The sequence below is a fragment of the Cynocephalus volans genome, chromosome 1 (genome assembly GCF_027409185.1).
Source record: "Cynocephalus volans isolate mCynVol1 chromosome 1, mCynVol1.pri, whole genome shotgun sequence".
Classification (NCBI taxonomy): Eukaryota; Metazoa; Chordata; class Mammalia; order Dermoptera; family Cynocephalidae; genus Cynocephalus; species Cynocephalus volans.
Window position 1 is genome coordinate 42,735,094 of NC_084460.1, and position 16,609 is coordinate 42,751,702.

At 48.6% G+C, this 16,609-nt stretch overlaps 1 protein-coding gene across 1 annotated transcript in view; it reads right to left on the reverse strand.

Moving 5' to 3' along the window:
- Positions 1 to 16,609, reverse strand: part of SULF2 (sulfatase 2) — a 90,707-nt gene that overhangs the window by 36,492 nt on the left and 37,606 nt on the right. The window contains exon 3 of the mRNA XM_063091715.1: positions 4,746 to 4,897. Within this exon, the coding sequence (XP_062947785.1) occupies positions 4,746 to 4,897 (152 nt within the window). The remainder of the gene's footprint in view (positions 1 to 4,745; positions 4,898 to 16,609) is intronic.

Here is a 16,609-nt window from a genome sequence, read left to right on the forward strand (position 1 = left end):
GCATTTATCGTTCAGAGTCTTTTGGATTTTAGCCATCCTAACTGGGGTTAGATGGTATCTCAGTGTGGTTTTGATTTGCATTTCCCGGATGCTGAGTGATGTTGAGCATTTTTTCATATGTCTGTTGGCCATTTGTATACCTTCCTTAGAGAAATGCCTACTTAGCTCTTTTGCCCATTTTTTAATTGGGTTGCTTGTTTTTTTCTTGTAAAGTTGTTTGAGTTCCTTATATATTCTGGATATTAATCCTTTGTCAGATGTATATTTTGCAAATATTTTCTCCCACTCTGTTGGTTGTCTTTTACCTCTGTTAATTGTTTCTTTTGCTGTGCAGAAGCTTTTTAGTTTGATATAATCCCATTTGTTTATTTTTCCTTTGGTTGCCCGTGCTTTTGGGGTTGTATTCATGAAGTCTGTGTCCAGTCCTATTTCCTGAAGTGTTTCTCCTATGTTTTCTTTAAGAAGTTTTATTGTTTCAGGGTGTATATTTAAATCCTTAATCCATTTTGAGTTGATTTTAGTATACGGTGAGAGGTATGGGTCTAGTTTCATTCTCCTGCATATGGATATCCAGTTATCCCAGCACCATTTGCTGAAGAGGCAGTTTGGGACTTGTATTTAATGAGAGCAGACAGGTAGCTGATGGATGAGTCAGTCATATCACATGGTGTGACGTGGCAGATGGTCATCAGTGTGGTGAGGAGGGTGTGTGGGTGCTGTTCATACAGGCTGATCCTGGGAGGGTGCAGCAAGGTGACCTTGGAGTAAGGACTAAAGGAGTCCTGCAACTTGCATTTTCCATTCAGCCTTGTTCTCAGCCCTTCTGATGGCTTTTCACACAGATGCCCCAGGGCTTTTTTCCAGGGTCCTTCAGGGTAGGAATGCTTCATGGTCATTTAGTCATTTCCTGCATTGGTGGAATCTGTGGATTTCTTGCTAACAACTGCTCAGCATGCCATCTCCTGCATATGGCTTCTCCAGAGAGACAGGCAGAAGTGACGTGCTGGGTAAAAGGGTCAAGTTCATAGATCTGCCAGGTCGCCCCCCAGACTGGCTGTGACTTGCCATCATTTCCTTGGAGCCTCCCACATCCGGGCTGTCTTCTACCAGCTATCTAGAAGCTCCTTTAGACGACTCAACTCTAGGTCAGTCCTATTTCCCCTCCCGCTAACAACTGTCCCACCTTCTCCAACTCTCTTCGGCCATTAGCACTTGTTCTACATCACTCTTTTCTCATAGCTGCTGCCTCTCTTTCCACCCCTGCCAGCAGGACCCCTTTGTGGCCTCTGCCTGTGTTTGGGATTGGTGACTTGGGACAGCGTCCTCAGAGGGCCTGCTGGGGGGAGCTTGGGAAGGGCTGCCACTTCCTCCCCACCTGGGCCTCCTTGAGGCCAGCAATGATGTTCTGCCCTGCCAGAGGCATCTGGAAACCCTGGGCTCACTCCTGTTCCCTCGGGTGCTCTGGCCTCGCTGTCCACTGCTGCCCTCGGAATTGGAACTTGAGCCAGTTCTGACTCCAAAGCTCCCCATCGCCATCCCCGTTCTAATGCCTCTGTGCCCAGGCCCCATAACTAGGGCCCAGGAACCCTTCCTCGTACCTCTGTCCTGGGGGCTCTTCTCACTCATTGGGGTGGGTGTGTGTGGGGCAGGAAATGGGACAAAGGAGCAGACGTTCTAGGTCCCCATCCTCAGCCCCAAGAGGATCCTGAGAATCCCTGGATAACCTGATTATTGGGCTGCTCTGAGGCAAAGTGTGGACGTGGTGAGGAATTTTAAAAAGGAGGGAGTGTAGTTTTCGGGATGAAAACTGAGGTTGCATTGAGGTTGGGAGGAGTGAAACAGCATGTTCAGCCCTGAGGCTGTAATTTATATTTCTAATGAGTCCAGCAGGGTTGCTAAATTTCCTCACCAGGACTCTGGAATTAATTTACTTGGGAGGTAATGGAGGCCTACTATGTGCAGAGTGAGACACAGGTGGGGGATGGGGTGGGTGCCTCCTGGGACTGTGCCCACCCGACGTGCCTACAGGAAGCCTATACATCAGTCGCGATTACTGTCAAAGGTAGGAGGGACCTCCAAATTTGCTAGTGTTTCTAGAAAAGGAGCCAGATAGGGTGTGTTTTGCCTGTTGAGCATCTAGTCGACTTCTCTTGGTGGAAACTCTCCATCTTCATTTAGGACTCTGTTCTCAGCCAGTGCTCTGGGTAGGGCTCCTGCTACCCCTGCCTCTGGCTCGGGAAACATGTTCTTGCTCAGCCCTCACCGTGTGATACCCTGCACCACCACAGGAGTCTGCAGAGAGTTCCCACCACCAAGAAGGCCCTCACCAGATGCACCCCTAGACCTTGGACTTCCCAGCCTCCAAAACTGTAAGAAATAAATTTTGTTTTCTTATAAATTACCCAGTTTTGGGTATTCTGTTATCAGCAACAGAAAATGAACTAATACAATTAGTTTCCGTATTTTTTTTTTAATGGAAAGTTTGGATGGAACATCACTGTCAGTCTCTCCTCTTCCTCCTCATTATCACCATCACCATCACCATCATCATCTAAGCCAGAGGCCAGCAAACTGCAGCCGATGGGCCAAGTCAGGCCCACTGCCTGTTTTTGTAAATAAAATTTCACTGGAACACAGCCATGCTTATGTGTTTACATATAAGGGTATTTCAAAAAGTTCATGGAAAAATAGAATTGGAAGATAACACGAATCTTTCCATGAGCTTTTCAAAGTACCCTTGTATTATCTATGGCTGCTTTCTTTCATTTCCTTTTTTTTTTTTTAAAAGATGACTGGTAAGGGGATCTTAACCCTTGACTTGGTGTTGTCAGCACTACGCTCTCCCAAGTGAGCTAACAGGCCATCCCTATATAGGGATCCGAACCCATGGCCTCGGTGTCATCAGCACCACACTCTCCCAAGTGAGCCACGGGCCAGCCCTGTCTATGGCTGCTTTCATACTACAGTGGCAGACTTGAGTGGCTGTGACAGAGACTGTATGGCCTGTAGAACCTAAAATATTTAGTATCTGGCCCATTACAGAAACTGTTTGCTGCCCTGATCTAAGCTAATATGTATTGAGTATGTATTATGTGCAAGGGGGCTCTTCTAACATTCTACATGTATTAACTCAAGTGACCATCAACAACCTTTTGGCAAACCCCCAGTGAAGTACCATGGCACCCCCAGCAAAAAGTCTCTGATAAAAAAGACAACAGTAAGCGTTGATGAGGAATGTGGAGCAACTGGAACCCTTGTACATTTCTGGCTGGGAGTGGAATTGGCTCAACCCATTAATGTATCCTGTGTCCCAGCAATTCTACGTCGGGTATATAATAAAAAGAAATGGGTGCCTATGTGCACTAAAAACCATGTATAAGGATGTTCACAGCAGCTTAATTTATAGTTGACTCCAACTGGAGACAGCCAAAATGTTCATCAAGATATTTATTCATTGAATGGATAAATATCTTGTCATCTATTTATACAACAAGAGACAGAAAGTAGAAGCTGCTGCTATGTGCCACAGCATGGATGAGTCTCATAGATGTCACCTAAGTGAAAAAAGCCAGACATGAAAGAGCACATACTATAGGAGCCCATTTATGTCAAGTTCTAGAACAGGTGAAAACAACCCATGCTGACAGAGTCAGAGCAGAAGTTATCTCTGGGTGGGGGTTGTGCCTGCCAAGGGGGTCCAAGGGAGCTTTCAGAGGGCTGGAAAAGCTGTACATCGGTCTGGGTGGTGGTTAACCAGATGTACACATGTGTGAAAATGCATACAGCTGTTGGCTTACGGTTTGTGCACTTTACCTTCTGTCGGTTACACTTAAATTAGAAAGAGAAAAACTACACAGAGGGACAGCCACTTCAGCTAGCACTTCAGCTGTCCCTGAACATGCACGCGCTGATGCCCAGCAGTTCTGTGCTTAGGGATGTATATAACAAAAATGAGTCCGTATGTTCACCGAAAGATTAGCTTAGCAAAAGACCAAAAGAATAGACTGTTCTTAGCAGGACTGTTTGTAATAGCCCCAAACCAGAAATACCAAAGTGCCCAGTGACAGCAGAATGGATTAATTAACTGTGTATAACCGCATAATGGAATGCGATACAAGAATGAACTCAGCATAATGTCAAGCAAAAGAAGCCAGCTGCAGAGCTAATCTATAATGCAAGAAGTCTGAACAATGGTTATCCTTGTGGGAGGCCTGTTTAGTGGAAGGAGTTACCTGAGGGGATTTCTAGGGGTGGCGATGACATTTGCTTCTTGGCTTACCTGGGTGCTGGTGTGAAAATCCATCGAACTGTACACTCTATATATGTGCTTCTTGTAAGAATATTCTGCTTCAGCAAAATGTTAAAAAACTAGGGCCGGCCCGTGGCTCACTCGGGAGAGTGCGGTGCTGATAACACCAAGGCCCCGGGTTCGGATCCCATATACGGATGGCCGGTTCACTCACTGGCTGAGTGTGGTGCTGACAACACCAAGTCAAGGGTTAAGATCCCCTTACCGGTCATCTTTAAAAAAAAAAAAAAATGTTAAAAAACTAAACTCTCAGAAACAGAGACTGTTCTTTGAGACGTGGAAAAACTGAGAAGCAGGGGGTGTAAATGAACTGCTCAAGGTCACACATTTAAGTAAGTATGAGTCACGCCTGGAACCCAGGTGGTCCAGCTCCCGAGGGGAGCTCCTAAGTGCTGGCCCTGTCACCCCTCCCAGGCCAGGAGAGGCCTCAACTTACCCGGGAGTAGTCGGAGCCGTGCTTCTCCTTCACTCCGTTGCGGCACAGCGTGTAGTTATAAAAGCGGGAGTTTTTGAGGAGTCCGACCCACTCCTTCCAGCCAGGCGGCACATAGGAGCCATTGTACTCATTAAGATACTTCCCGAAGAAAGCTGGAGGGGGAGAAGGACCAGGAGGCCGCGTGAGAAAGCACCCAGCACTGTCCGTTAAACCACTGTGTGCCCCAGGCCTGAAAACAAACCCCCCATGTCATGGAGCCCTTTTCAAACATTTCCACACGTGTGAGGTAAAGATATATAGGATTATGGAGAAAATCAACTACTTTGAAATACGGTTATCAAAATACTGAAAGAATTTGCGATATAATAATGTGTCCTTTAAAAAATTAACATATTAAAATCAAGAGTTGAAGAAAGTGATAATTTCAAAGAAGTGATGAGTGAAAATGTCTTATTTTGTGATAACTGCAGCAACTGCCATGGGACATCAAACTATTGGTGATTTCCATGGATGACAGAGTTACAGATTCTGCCGTGCTGTGGTCTGTGGCTTACATTCCTATGGAAACAAATGCTGAGTTTTAGATGTAGCTTAGTGTGAATAAGAGCATAATTTTTTCCCATTTAAGTTTATGGAGCCCTTAAATTCTACCAGAATGGCTAACGTGAAAAAAAACTGACAATGGCAGGTGTCGGTGGGGATGGGGAGCAAATGGAATGCTCCAGAACTGCTGGGGGGTGGGCCGACTGGTACAACCACTGGAGAAAACTCTGAACACATTTATATCTCCTGACTTGAATCTTGGGTATTCACCCAACACACAAGCAGTGTCATACATTCACCAAAAGTCATGTACAGGATATGCTCACGAAATGAAGTTGTTGCAATTTGTATAATGGAAAATCACCTAGAAATGAGATTGAAGGACGGAGTGCTACATTTGAGAATGTGGATGCATCTCAACAATGCAATAATATTAAGAGAAATAAACCTGATATAAAATAAAACATGCCGTTTGATCCCATTTATATGACATTCAAAAATTGGCAAAACTGACAGAGGGTTGGAAATGAAAAGTGATGATCCTGGATGCAGGGAGGAGCACGGGGGGCTTCTTGGGTGATAGTCTTGCTCTAGTTCTTGCTGGAACATGGGTTGTTCATTTGGCGGAACCTCACTGACCTGGACATTTGGGAGTGGTGCACTTTTCCATGAGCATGCTTTACATCAACAACGAAGCTTGCTTTAAAAAAAATCACCCTCGGGCCGGCCCATGGCTCTCTCGGGAGAGCGTGGTGCTGACAACACCAAGTCAAGGGTTAAGATCCCCTTACCGGTCATCTTTAAAAAAAAAAAAATCCCTAATTCATCTGGAAGGGGACATACCACAACTCTGAGATGAGGACACAGACAAGATCTTCTTCGTGATCCCTTTCTGTCTTTTTACCCCCAGTAAATGTACAATTTTTAAGAATTATAACCTATAAAGCCATTTTTAAGAAATGGGAAAATTAGTGAGACTTTCTCTGGAAACAGAGGTCCTACTGCAGCCCTCGCTTTCCAGATGAGGACACGGGGCTCCAAGACCCTCCACGACCATTGTTGAGAGCACAAGAATCCAAGTGTTCGAGGTGGCTGCAGGGATGTAGGGAGATCTTGTGAGCAGAGGGCCCGGCTGTGCCTTGTGCACAGTGTGCTCCGTGGGTGTCAGAACCCAGGATGGGGAGAAAGAGATGGGGAGCTGCACGTCCACAGAGGAGGGAGGAGAGGGGCCAGGGCAGGGCTCTGATGACTGCCCACGGAGGGTAAGATGGGCCCCTCCACCTGGGACAGCTGCTGGCCCAGAGAAGGGGCACCTGGGCCAGGAGAGGCTGTGACGGAGCTGGATCCCTCTAGGGGCTTTCCTGGAGACGCGACAGATGGCTGGTGCTGCCCAGGAGCAGGAAGACCCCTTAGGAACCCCAGCAGCTGGATTCCCAAATCCCCAAGGTACCCCCAGTTACGAGGCAAAGGGAAATATCTCCATGGACTGCCTCGCCTGCCAGGGGGCCAGGAAATGAGTTCCGGAGGGAGGGACTGGTGACACACCTCCTGGAAGGATCTGGGCACGAAGGAGAGGCGGAAATAAAAGGAGGCTCCCCAGCCGCCTCAGGCCCAGGGTGGGAGGACGGAGCGAAAATGAACAGGAGGAACCCAGCGTTCTGGGGAGGAGGCGGTGGGGGAACCGGCGGCACATCTCTGAGTCCTGAGTCACATCCAGTATTTAAAGAGTGAAAATGTAATTAGGTGGTGGGCGCCTAATTAGACAGCGACTGAGTGTCCCTGGCTGGGTGTCGGGAGTAACTGAGACACAGGCTGGAGGAGGAGGCAGCACTGGAGTGCCAGGCAAGCGGGTGGCCTGTGTTTCTCTTTCTCTAGAATGTGTGGCACCTTCAACATGCCCGGCTGCTCCAGGCCCTTGAAGCAGTGGCTCTTGGCCAGGGGAGACTTTGGCCCCCAGGAGACACATGGTAATGTCTCGAGACATTTTTGGTTTTGTCACAACTTGGAGTGCTACTGGCATCTAGTGGGTGGTGACCAGGGATGTTGCTAAATACCCTCCAATGCACAGGGCAGCTCTCATACTACACAGAATGATCCAGAACAAAATGTCAGCAGTGCCAAAGCTGAAAAACCCTGATCTTATTTAAATAACTCCATCCATCATCTGGCCCTCTCTGGCAGCCTCCTCCTGGTTCTTTTGAACCACACTGTGAGAGTTGAAAAGAGATGAAGTATAGCTCAGGAAACAAGATTTACTAAACCCCAATGACCCTACGCCCCACCTCTGCCGCCGCCCTCCATGTAGGGAGCTCTGCCCCCGTACACTCCTGGCCTCTCTCCACTCCCTCCTGCTCCTCCTCCATGAAGCAGAATGACATACAGCAGGGGTCAGCAAACCCTTCCGATGAAGGGCCAGAAGGTCTCTGTGGCAACTACTCAACTCTGTCTTTGTAGAAAACAGTTAAGACAATACATAAACAAGCAAATGTGACTCTGTATCAACAAAACTTTATTTACAAAAACAGGTGGAGGGCCAAATTTGGTTGTGGGCTGCACTTTGCCAACTCCTAGCATAGATGACTGGTGGGTTTGGAGAGGCAAATTGGGCCTGTAAAAGCCAATTCTTCCCTTGTTTTTCCTTTGGGGCATGAGCTGCCCTAGAGAGTGCTAGTTTTAAGGAGGCTCGATCTCTCTGGGCGGGGAGGAGAGAGGTGAGGGCCAGCTTCAGTGGGAAGTCTGACTCTGGAGTTTAGTCAGGAAGCCCGAATGCCCTCAGAAAAAAGCACTGCCCTCAAATCTAGCCTTTATCAGATTCATCAAAGTGCTATGTTAGCTTCCATCTATGGACTCCTTAGTTTTTATTTCTCAGCTGGTTTAGAACCTCAACAAGGAAGAGCATGAAATTTAATGCCCCCTCATAGAGCTCCAACACTTTCTGTTCATGACAGATAATATTGGTGGTGATGTATGTTTACTGAAATCAAGAGCGAAACAATTTAGGGAAAAACGTTCAGTAAATAATAGAATCAGCGTACCCCAGGCATGGTAAAAAATATGGCGGCACATGAAACTGCCGAATTTGGGGTAACACTGCCCTAGGGCATGTACGCATTCATCTGTCCATTCAACAACTATTTATTAAACCCTATGGTATGCTAGGGGCTGTCCTAGGCATTGCACACACAGCAGTGAACAAGACCACCAGGATCCCCGCCCTTGGGGGGCTGACATTCTGGTGGGGGACTATGACAAGTGAGGATGAGGTCGGTGGCAATAACAGTGATGAAGCAATAAGGGAGAACGACATGAAAGAACAACAAGACATGGCACCACTGGGCCGAGTGGTCAGGGAGGCCTCTTTGAGGAATGATGAGACTGAGTCAGGAGGGAATACAGGGATCCTGGTCCAGGCAGAGAGAGCTGCATGGTGCAGAGGTCCTGAGGCAGGAACAAGCTTGGGGGCATGTGAGGAGCCCAAGAGGACAGTGAGGGGACGACATCACAGGGAAGAGGGGCCAGATCACACAGGGTCCTGAAGGCCACAGTGAGGACAGCAACAGGAAACACGACGGGGAACCTTAGAGGGGCCACACATCCCTGAAATACCGCACACAGGATTGTGCATTTTATGTGCACATTCCTGGGAAAAGGGCCACAGCTTTTGGCACATTTTGAAAGGAATCCTAGACCACAAGTTTAAGAAGCACAGAATTTCACCCCCTCAGTTTGCAGAAGAGTGAGTGAAAACCCAGAGAAAAAGGTTCACTGAATTCCCCGCTGGGGAACTGGGTTCTCTCCCAGGTCTCCGGAGTCCCCGGCTAGCGATCCTACGGGTTTGTCCCTGAAGATCTGGGCCAAGGTCTTTCTGATGAACGTGCAGCTTGGAATGCTAAAGAGCTTAAATTCTTGGCCCAGCTGGTGGGATAAGTATTTCTTGGGGGGACTGTGTGTGTGTGTGTGTGGGGGGGTCCCTCCCCTGCCTTTGGAAGCCCACCCTGCCATTATTGTTCAATGCTGCGGATGTCACAGAGTCCCGAGCTATTTCCTCTGCTAGAATCTCCTCTGTCACATCTCTTTCCTCTCTCCAACCCCCAACCCTTAAAAAAGTCAGAAAGAGTTTATTATTCAGCCTCCACAAGGCCCTAGAAAACAGGGCTTCAGTCAGAGGCTTTTAGTGCCAAATTAGATTTTGCTCTCATTTGATTAGATTTCCCCAAGGCAGTTTTTAAAATGGTTATTCCAGCACCAGTTGAGGTGGGAGAGGCAAATTAGCATGGGCCCTGGGGCTCCGGCACTGGGAGATACAGCTAGGAGAATGAGCTGGAATTGAAACCAAGATGAAAAGTACAGTCCAAATCATCGTGGCTGGAGCCCAGCAAGCCTGGATTCACTGAGCTTTCGCGGCCGCCCGTGGGACAGTACGAGAGGTGGGGCACGCTGGGGGCTAGGGCGGGGGTCCAGCAACTTGGCAGGAACATGAAGACAAATTAATGCAGTCCAGGAAAGGCAAATGACAATGAGCTGGCTGATGGCTGCCCTAGGAAGCAGAGCTGGCATCCATTGAAAGGATGGGGCACTCACTGTCTCCTGTATGCCAGGCATTGGGTGGAAATCTTACGCCTGGCACTGGACACTTTTGTTTGGTCTGCCAGGTTCTGACTGTGGTCCTTTGGGTGCCACCACTTCCTTCCTTAAGCACATGTGGGCTGACCTTAACTCCTGACTCCAGGGGAGTGTGAATAATCCTTTACTGCCCTGCCCAACCACAGCAGTCCAAGTTCAGGGATAGGCACGAGGCCCAAGTGGGGCCAACTGGGGAGAGTCAGCTCTGGGATTCTTAGGAGCTTCTGGAAAAGAGAAGCTCTTCTTCTCTGAGGCGTGAAGCTGGCGGGATTCAAATCTGAGGCTGCTGGCAGCCATCCTGCCACCAAGAGGGAACAGAATCTGAAGCAATATGGAAAAAAGCAGAGGGGAGAGGGAGAGAGACAGAGACAGAGAGAGAGAGAGACAGAGAGAGAGAGAGAGAGAGAGAGAGAGAGAGAGAGAGAGAGAGACTGATTCTAGTTTGAGCTGCTGGGTCCACTCTTACCTGAACCACGTCTAATGCTAGCATTTTCAGTTATATCTGTGGTTTTCAATTAGGGAGAACACTGGGCAATGGAGACATTTTTGGTTGTCACAACCGGGTGGAGCAGGGCTACCAGCATCTAGTAGGCAGAGGCCAGGGATGCTGGTAAACATCCTACGATGCAGAGAACGGTCCCCATAACAGAGAATAACCCAGGCCCAAATGCCAGCAGCACTGCGGCTGAGAAACACTGAGGTATGTACACCAATAAATCCCACAGCTCTACTTTTTTGTTTTGTTTGCTTAATTTGGGTTCAGTTCTTTCATGTGCAATGAAAAGACACAAGATGCTTAGTGTAAAACAGGGCTTGGCAAACCAAATCTGGCCTGTCACCTGTTTTTATAAAGTTTTATTGGAACACAGCAACACCCATTGCTTACACACCACTGTGGCTGCATTCACACTACAGTGGCAGAGTGGAGCTGAGTTGCTGCAACACAGACCGGGTGGCCGAAGGTCTAAAATATTTACTATTTGGCCCTTTGCAGAAAAAGTTTGCCAACCCTTGGTGTAGAGTTAAATTCCCTGTGTGAGGTAAAGGATCCCTTTGGGATTTAAAATAGAGTTGTCACCTACAGGAAGTGACGATGATGAAGCAGAGGTAGACTCTGAACTGAACCCCACTTTGTGTGGTTCTGAAATGAACAGACTTTAGTTTCCATGGTTTAGTTAAATAATTTCAGCACCCCCCACACAGTTCAAACCTAGTTACCACCATATAGTAAAAGTGAGTGACTGCAGAAAGCACAAACTTTGCTGCTAGTTCTTCACTGCACAGACTGCGGTGTGTATGACAGAGGCACATCACGATCAATGGCCAATCACGTCACTGCCTGCCAAGCCCATCAGTGATTGCTCACTGCGTCTGGGCTACTCAGTTCATGCCCAGACGGCAAATGTGTGGCTGTGTCACCTCCTGTCTCCCGGTGATAAATCTGCAAGACATTTTATAAACATGGATTATCAAAGGAGGGGGTTGGCCAACAGAGATGAGAGTGCAGCAAAGAAAGGAAAAGTTATAATGCCGAAACTGAACCTGGAAAGTAACGGATGTAGAGAACAAATGGGAGCTGACCATGGGGATGCTGAGAACGTCACCAATAGAGGGACTCTACACAGAACTTAGTTGAAGGCAAACTTAAATGGCATAAATGAAGAAAAGTGGTTTTATGATGAGGATGAAGATGTCCACAGAAAACCCTACTTCATAGTAAAGGAACTCTTGGAGATACCTCAAAATATTGAAAGCTGTGTGCCCTCAGGCAAGTCTTTTAACCTCTTTTAAAAAAATTTTAATATAATCCTTTACAGCTAAACCTCTTTTTTTTTTTTTTTTAAACAACACCTTAGGATCATCAGGAGTTCGGCTGGTTAGAGCTCAGCCTTATAACATCAAGGTCATGGGTTCGGATCCCCGTACTGACCAGCGGCAAAAAAAAAAAAATCGGGTGCAGCTAAGCTTCTTGATACCTCAGTTTCTCCATCTATAAAAGGGGGATAATAGTTTCTACCTCATGGGGTATCTGTGAGAACTAATACATGCATGCACACTGCTTAGAACTGGCACAGAACCAGGGCTATGCCACTAACGGTTACACTTTCCTGTCACCACAGGGTTGGTCCCCTGTTCTAGCCAAGTTCTTGCTCTGATAGCCCTGGTTGAATGCAGTCCCTGCAGAAACAGCTGTCAGGATCCACCCTCTCCCGTTCTCCACTTCAAGGGGATCACCAACCCCTGAGTCCTGCCTGTAACCCCATGTCAGGGCCCCACAGGCCTGCCCGTCCTCACAGGCTTGCACATCCCGCTGGGCAGCTCAGCCCTGGAAGGCTGCGGTGGCTGCTTCCCCACAGCTGCCGCTCTCTCCATCTGCTGAGTTAAGAGCTGCTGGGGAACCATTCAGAGCCTGATGGGACAATCAGCCCTTCTGTTATCCTTCCCAGCCCCAAAGCTAACTGAAACTGCCCCATAATAACTGCATTAGTGGTCTGTAAAAGCTGGGCCTCGCCGCAAGTGGGACTGAGATCAGCTGGCGGTCAACCTGGAGCAGGAGGGCACCCGGAGGTATCATTTTGGTACCAAGAGAGCCAAAGGCAACTGGAAACTAACAGGCACCGCAGGGTCATCTCTCCCTGCTGGGAAGTGGGTCATGCAGGCGTGGGGGACACTGTTGTTTTGTACCTCTGGGCATCCATTCCCCTTTTCTCCAGTAACAGAGGAGTTGACATGGCAGGGTGGCCAAGAGTGTCCCTGCATCCAGACTGTCTCGGTTTGAACCCTGGATCTACCACCAACTGTGGGACCCACACAAGTGACTTCACTCCTCTGTGCTTCAGTTGGCAGTGATGACAGTGCACCATGGCCTGCTGCTGTGTGGGTAGATGAGCCAGAATGCTTACAAAAGGTGACAGAGTGCCCGTTGCATCTGCAGGGCCTAGCAAGTGGCAGCTAACAGGACTTAAAGCACCCATTGCCTCTGGAGAACTTTCTCTCCACCCTCCTGGGCCATCTGGGTGGAACTATCAACAGCACTGTTTTAAGGACATTGGCGACTTTTGGCATGTGGCCATCCCACACATCTCCACTCACAGGCTATATTAAGAGCTGAAACTTTCCAGAGTTGACTCACTGAATCATGCTACATGTGGTTGACATTTCATTAAATATTTATTCACTTTGATTTGGCAGTGTCCCCTCATATTTTGGAACCACTATACACACACATACACACATGCATGAATATGCAACACACACATAGACACATGCATGAATATGCAATACACACATAGACACATGCATAGATACACACACAGACACATGCATAAATACACACATACATGTATTTTTTCACTTTGTCATTTTTCCCTAGGTAACCCCTGGGGAGCCACAGTTACTGCACCCCTGGTGCCTCCTGGATATAAAGGTCCCAACTGTCAAGCAAGGTGCCCTTCTCCACCCAAGGGGCAGGTGTGTGACCGAGCCTGGCCAATCAGACTCTACCCAGGGCCTCTGTATCTGGGGCTTGGAGACACAAAGGCAGGAAGATGGGCTGGAGTCCCCGGTGAGATGGCTGCTCAGAAGCTGCGGCCTGGGTCCTCACCCCGCCAGCTCCTGGTCCTTCTGAGCCCCCGTGTCTGGGAAGCCAGATGAAAGCAGCAGCCCACCAGGGTGAGGAGGTCCAAAAAGAGACAGACACACGTCCTGCTCCTCCATCCTCATTTCCCTGTGCACAGCGAGACGGCCTCTGCCTGGACTCTGCCTCCACTTTTGCCTTCTTGTAACGCAGTTGCCCCCATACGGCCAGAAGGGCCTTCTGAACCTGTGTCCTCTCATTTCCTTCAGGGACTGGCCCACCTGCCTGCTGCCCTCGCCTGCCCTTGGCTTACTCTGCTCCACTCGCTCCAGGCCTCCTGCTCCACAGATGCAAGCCCTCTGCCCCCTCAGGGCCTTTGCACTTGCTCTTCTCTCTGCCTTGGACACCTGCCTCCCCGCTTCTCACATGGACTGGCCTTCTCACTGTGACATCTCAGGTCAGATGTCACCTCCCCTGCTAAGCTGTCCCTGATCACCCAATCCCTCTATTCTCCCCAGGCTATTTCTTTTCTCCACAGTACTCTGCACTCTCTGCAATTAACCTACAGATGTATTTGTTTGCTTGTTTATTCTCATCTCCCCACCTAGGATGTTGGGTCCATGTTGGTGCTGTTGCACCAGCTCAGGACTTGGCCAAAGAGTGGCACAGGGTGAAGAGCGGCTAACAAGGGTGGCAGAGGTACACAGGCTGGGCAAAGTGACCTCTCTCGAGTGCCTGAGCCTCACAGGGAGGGCAGGAGGGCTGGAGGTGCGCAATTACCTGTCTTAATAAAAGGGATTTCTATTTAGTATCTGTAGAAGAGTGAGCTACATGTTGGAAAAATGGTCAACCAAGGGAGTGGAGCTGTCAACCCAAAGCATGTCTGCGTGTGGAATACACTGAACATGTATTAGGTCAACCGGATGCAATTTCCATGTCCCCCCCCCCCCCGGGGATGCTGGACAATGTCACAACTGGGGAGTGTGCTATTGGCATCTAGTGTGTAGAGGCCAGGATACTAAACATCCTACAATGCCCAGGACAGTCCCCCACAGCAAGGAATGATCCAGCCCCAAAGTGTCAGTAGTGCTGAGACTGGAAAAAACCATGTTAGGCACATGGTTTCAAAAGTTGTGCACGTATGTCAGGAATGGAGCAGGGTGCAGTGTGGCTTTGAAGAGCCTGGTTTCCAGAGTCAAAGGCTCAGAGTTCGAGCTCTACCTCCTTGAGCAAGAGAGTGCTCCTGTCCCAGCCTCAGTGACCTCATCTGTAAAATGGGCACAGCAACAAACGAGATCATGCCCTGCACAGAGTAAGTCCTCCTAGAAAGGAGCTATGAGTTCCCCAATACAGCCCATCTTTCGTTTTCAGGCAGGGGGATGAAAGCTCAGGTCTTTGGAGAAATAAAAATGGTTGTTAGACACCAGATGCGACACCGTTTTAGAAGATTGCAAGGCCCCTCAAGACTCCAGTAATGAGTGTGGGGAAGGATGTTTACGCTGCATGAAGCAGTCAGCTGAGCACAACACACATCCATGAGCAAAGCGTGGATCTGAGCCAATGACAATAAACAATGCTTGCCAAAGCCATCCAGAAAGGTCAGCGACAAATGAAGTCAAACACTTTGGAAAGTCCATCCTTCCCAAAACAAACCACTTTGTTTCACACGCAAGGAGAGTGGGAAAACAAAAAGGGATCTTTGCCCTTCGTGGCATCGCCTAAACTCCTGTTGCCCATGCGCCTCTTTCACACAATCTCCCATTTTTAGGCATCACTGGCTGTTGCATACAGAATATTTTTCTTCAAATCAGTTCATTTGGTGTCAGGCCCTTCAAACTGGCCTCTTGATCTATCACCTGAATCCTGCTTCTCCCCTATCAGCGAATGCCAGCTGCTCAGGCCACGCTCTGTGGGGCCATCAGCATGTTGGAGCAACTCTGCCCTCAGCACAGACCCAGCTTTCACCTCCCACCATCTCTCTGTCACCAGCTCGGTCCAAGCCACAACCTCCTCCTTCCAAACTACAGTCCAACCTGCATGGCACCCAGAAGGATCTTGTTAAATCACACATCAAATCAAGCCACCACTCTACTCCAAACCCTTCAATGGTTCCACATCACACTTGAACTAAAATCCTTGTCATGCCCTACACGGTCCCATGTGATTGGCCTTCTGCCCCCCTCCCTGGCCTCATCTCCCCCCACTTTCCCCAGGGCCCACTCTGCTCCAGCCATAGCAGTCCCCTCCTGTCCTCCACACCCCACCCCCTCCAGCTCATTCCTGCCCCAGGGCCTTTGCCCTCGCCTCTCCTTCTGAAGGAGCCACAGGTGCTTGCATGGGCTGCTTCTGCAGCTCTCCCAGGAATTTGCTCAAATGTTACCTTACTGGGTTACATCCCTGACCATCCTACTCAACCAGCTCTCCCCTCCCCTGGGCTCTCCCTTTTCCTGACCTGGTTTCTCCACACTGTTTATCACCACCACCTGACACATATATGTCTTCTGATTTTTATCATCTGCTTCCCCAAGGAGAAAATCAGCCCCATGAAGGCAGGGGTTTCTGCGGGCCTTGTCCTTGCCTCTGACCCTGTATCTAGAACAGAGCTCGGCAAGCAGCAAGGCTTCCATTGACCTCTGTGGAACGCCTGGGCAACCACATGGCCTGGCTATGGAGGCCTGTGGGGACCACAGCTGACCGAGGGACTGCAGAATCTAGTCACTCGTCACCTAGCGCACACCCTTTTTGAGTGGAAAGTGGGTAGAATTGTTAAATTGTTTTCTATTTGATTTTGTGGAGTCTGATAGGCTCAGTCTGGATCTATTTAACCTATTTAATCTATTGGAGGTGACTTCAGTCTGTGGGTGTGCTTTGTAAAACTGAACTACGCCAACAGCAGTAGTTCTCAAACGTTTTGGTATTGGGGGTCCTTTACACTCTTAAAAACGACAATGGAACCAAAGAGCCTTGTTTATGTTGGTGATATCTAGTGACAGTTACCGAAATGAAAAGTGAGATTCAGAACATATTTGTTAATTCATTTAAAATAATAATAATAAATCCACTGCATATTAGCATACACTAAAAAAATTGATAAATAACAATGTTTTCCCCAAACAAGACA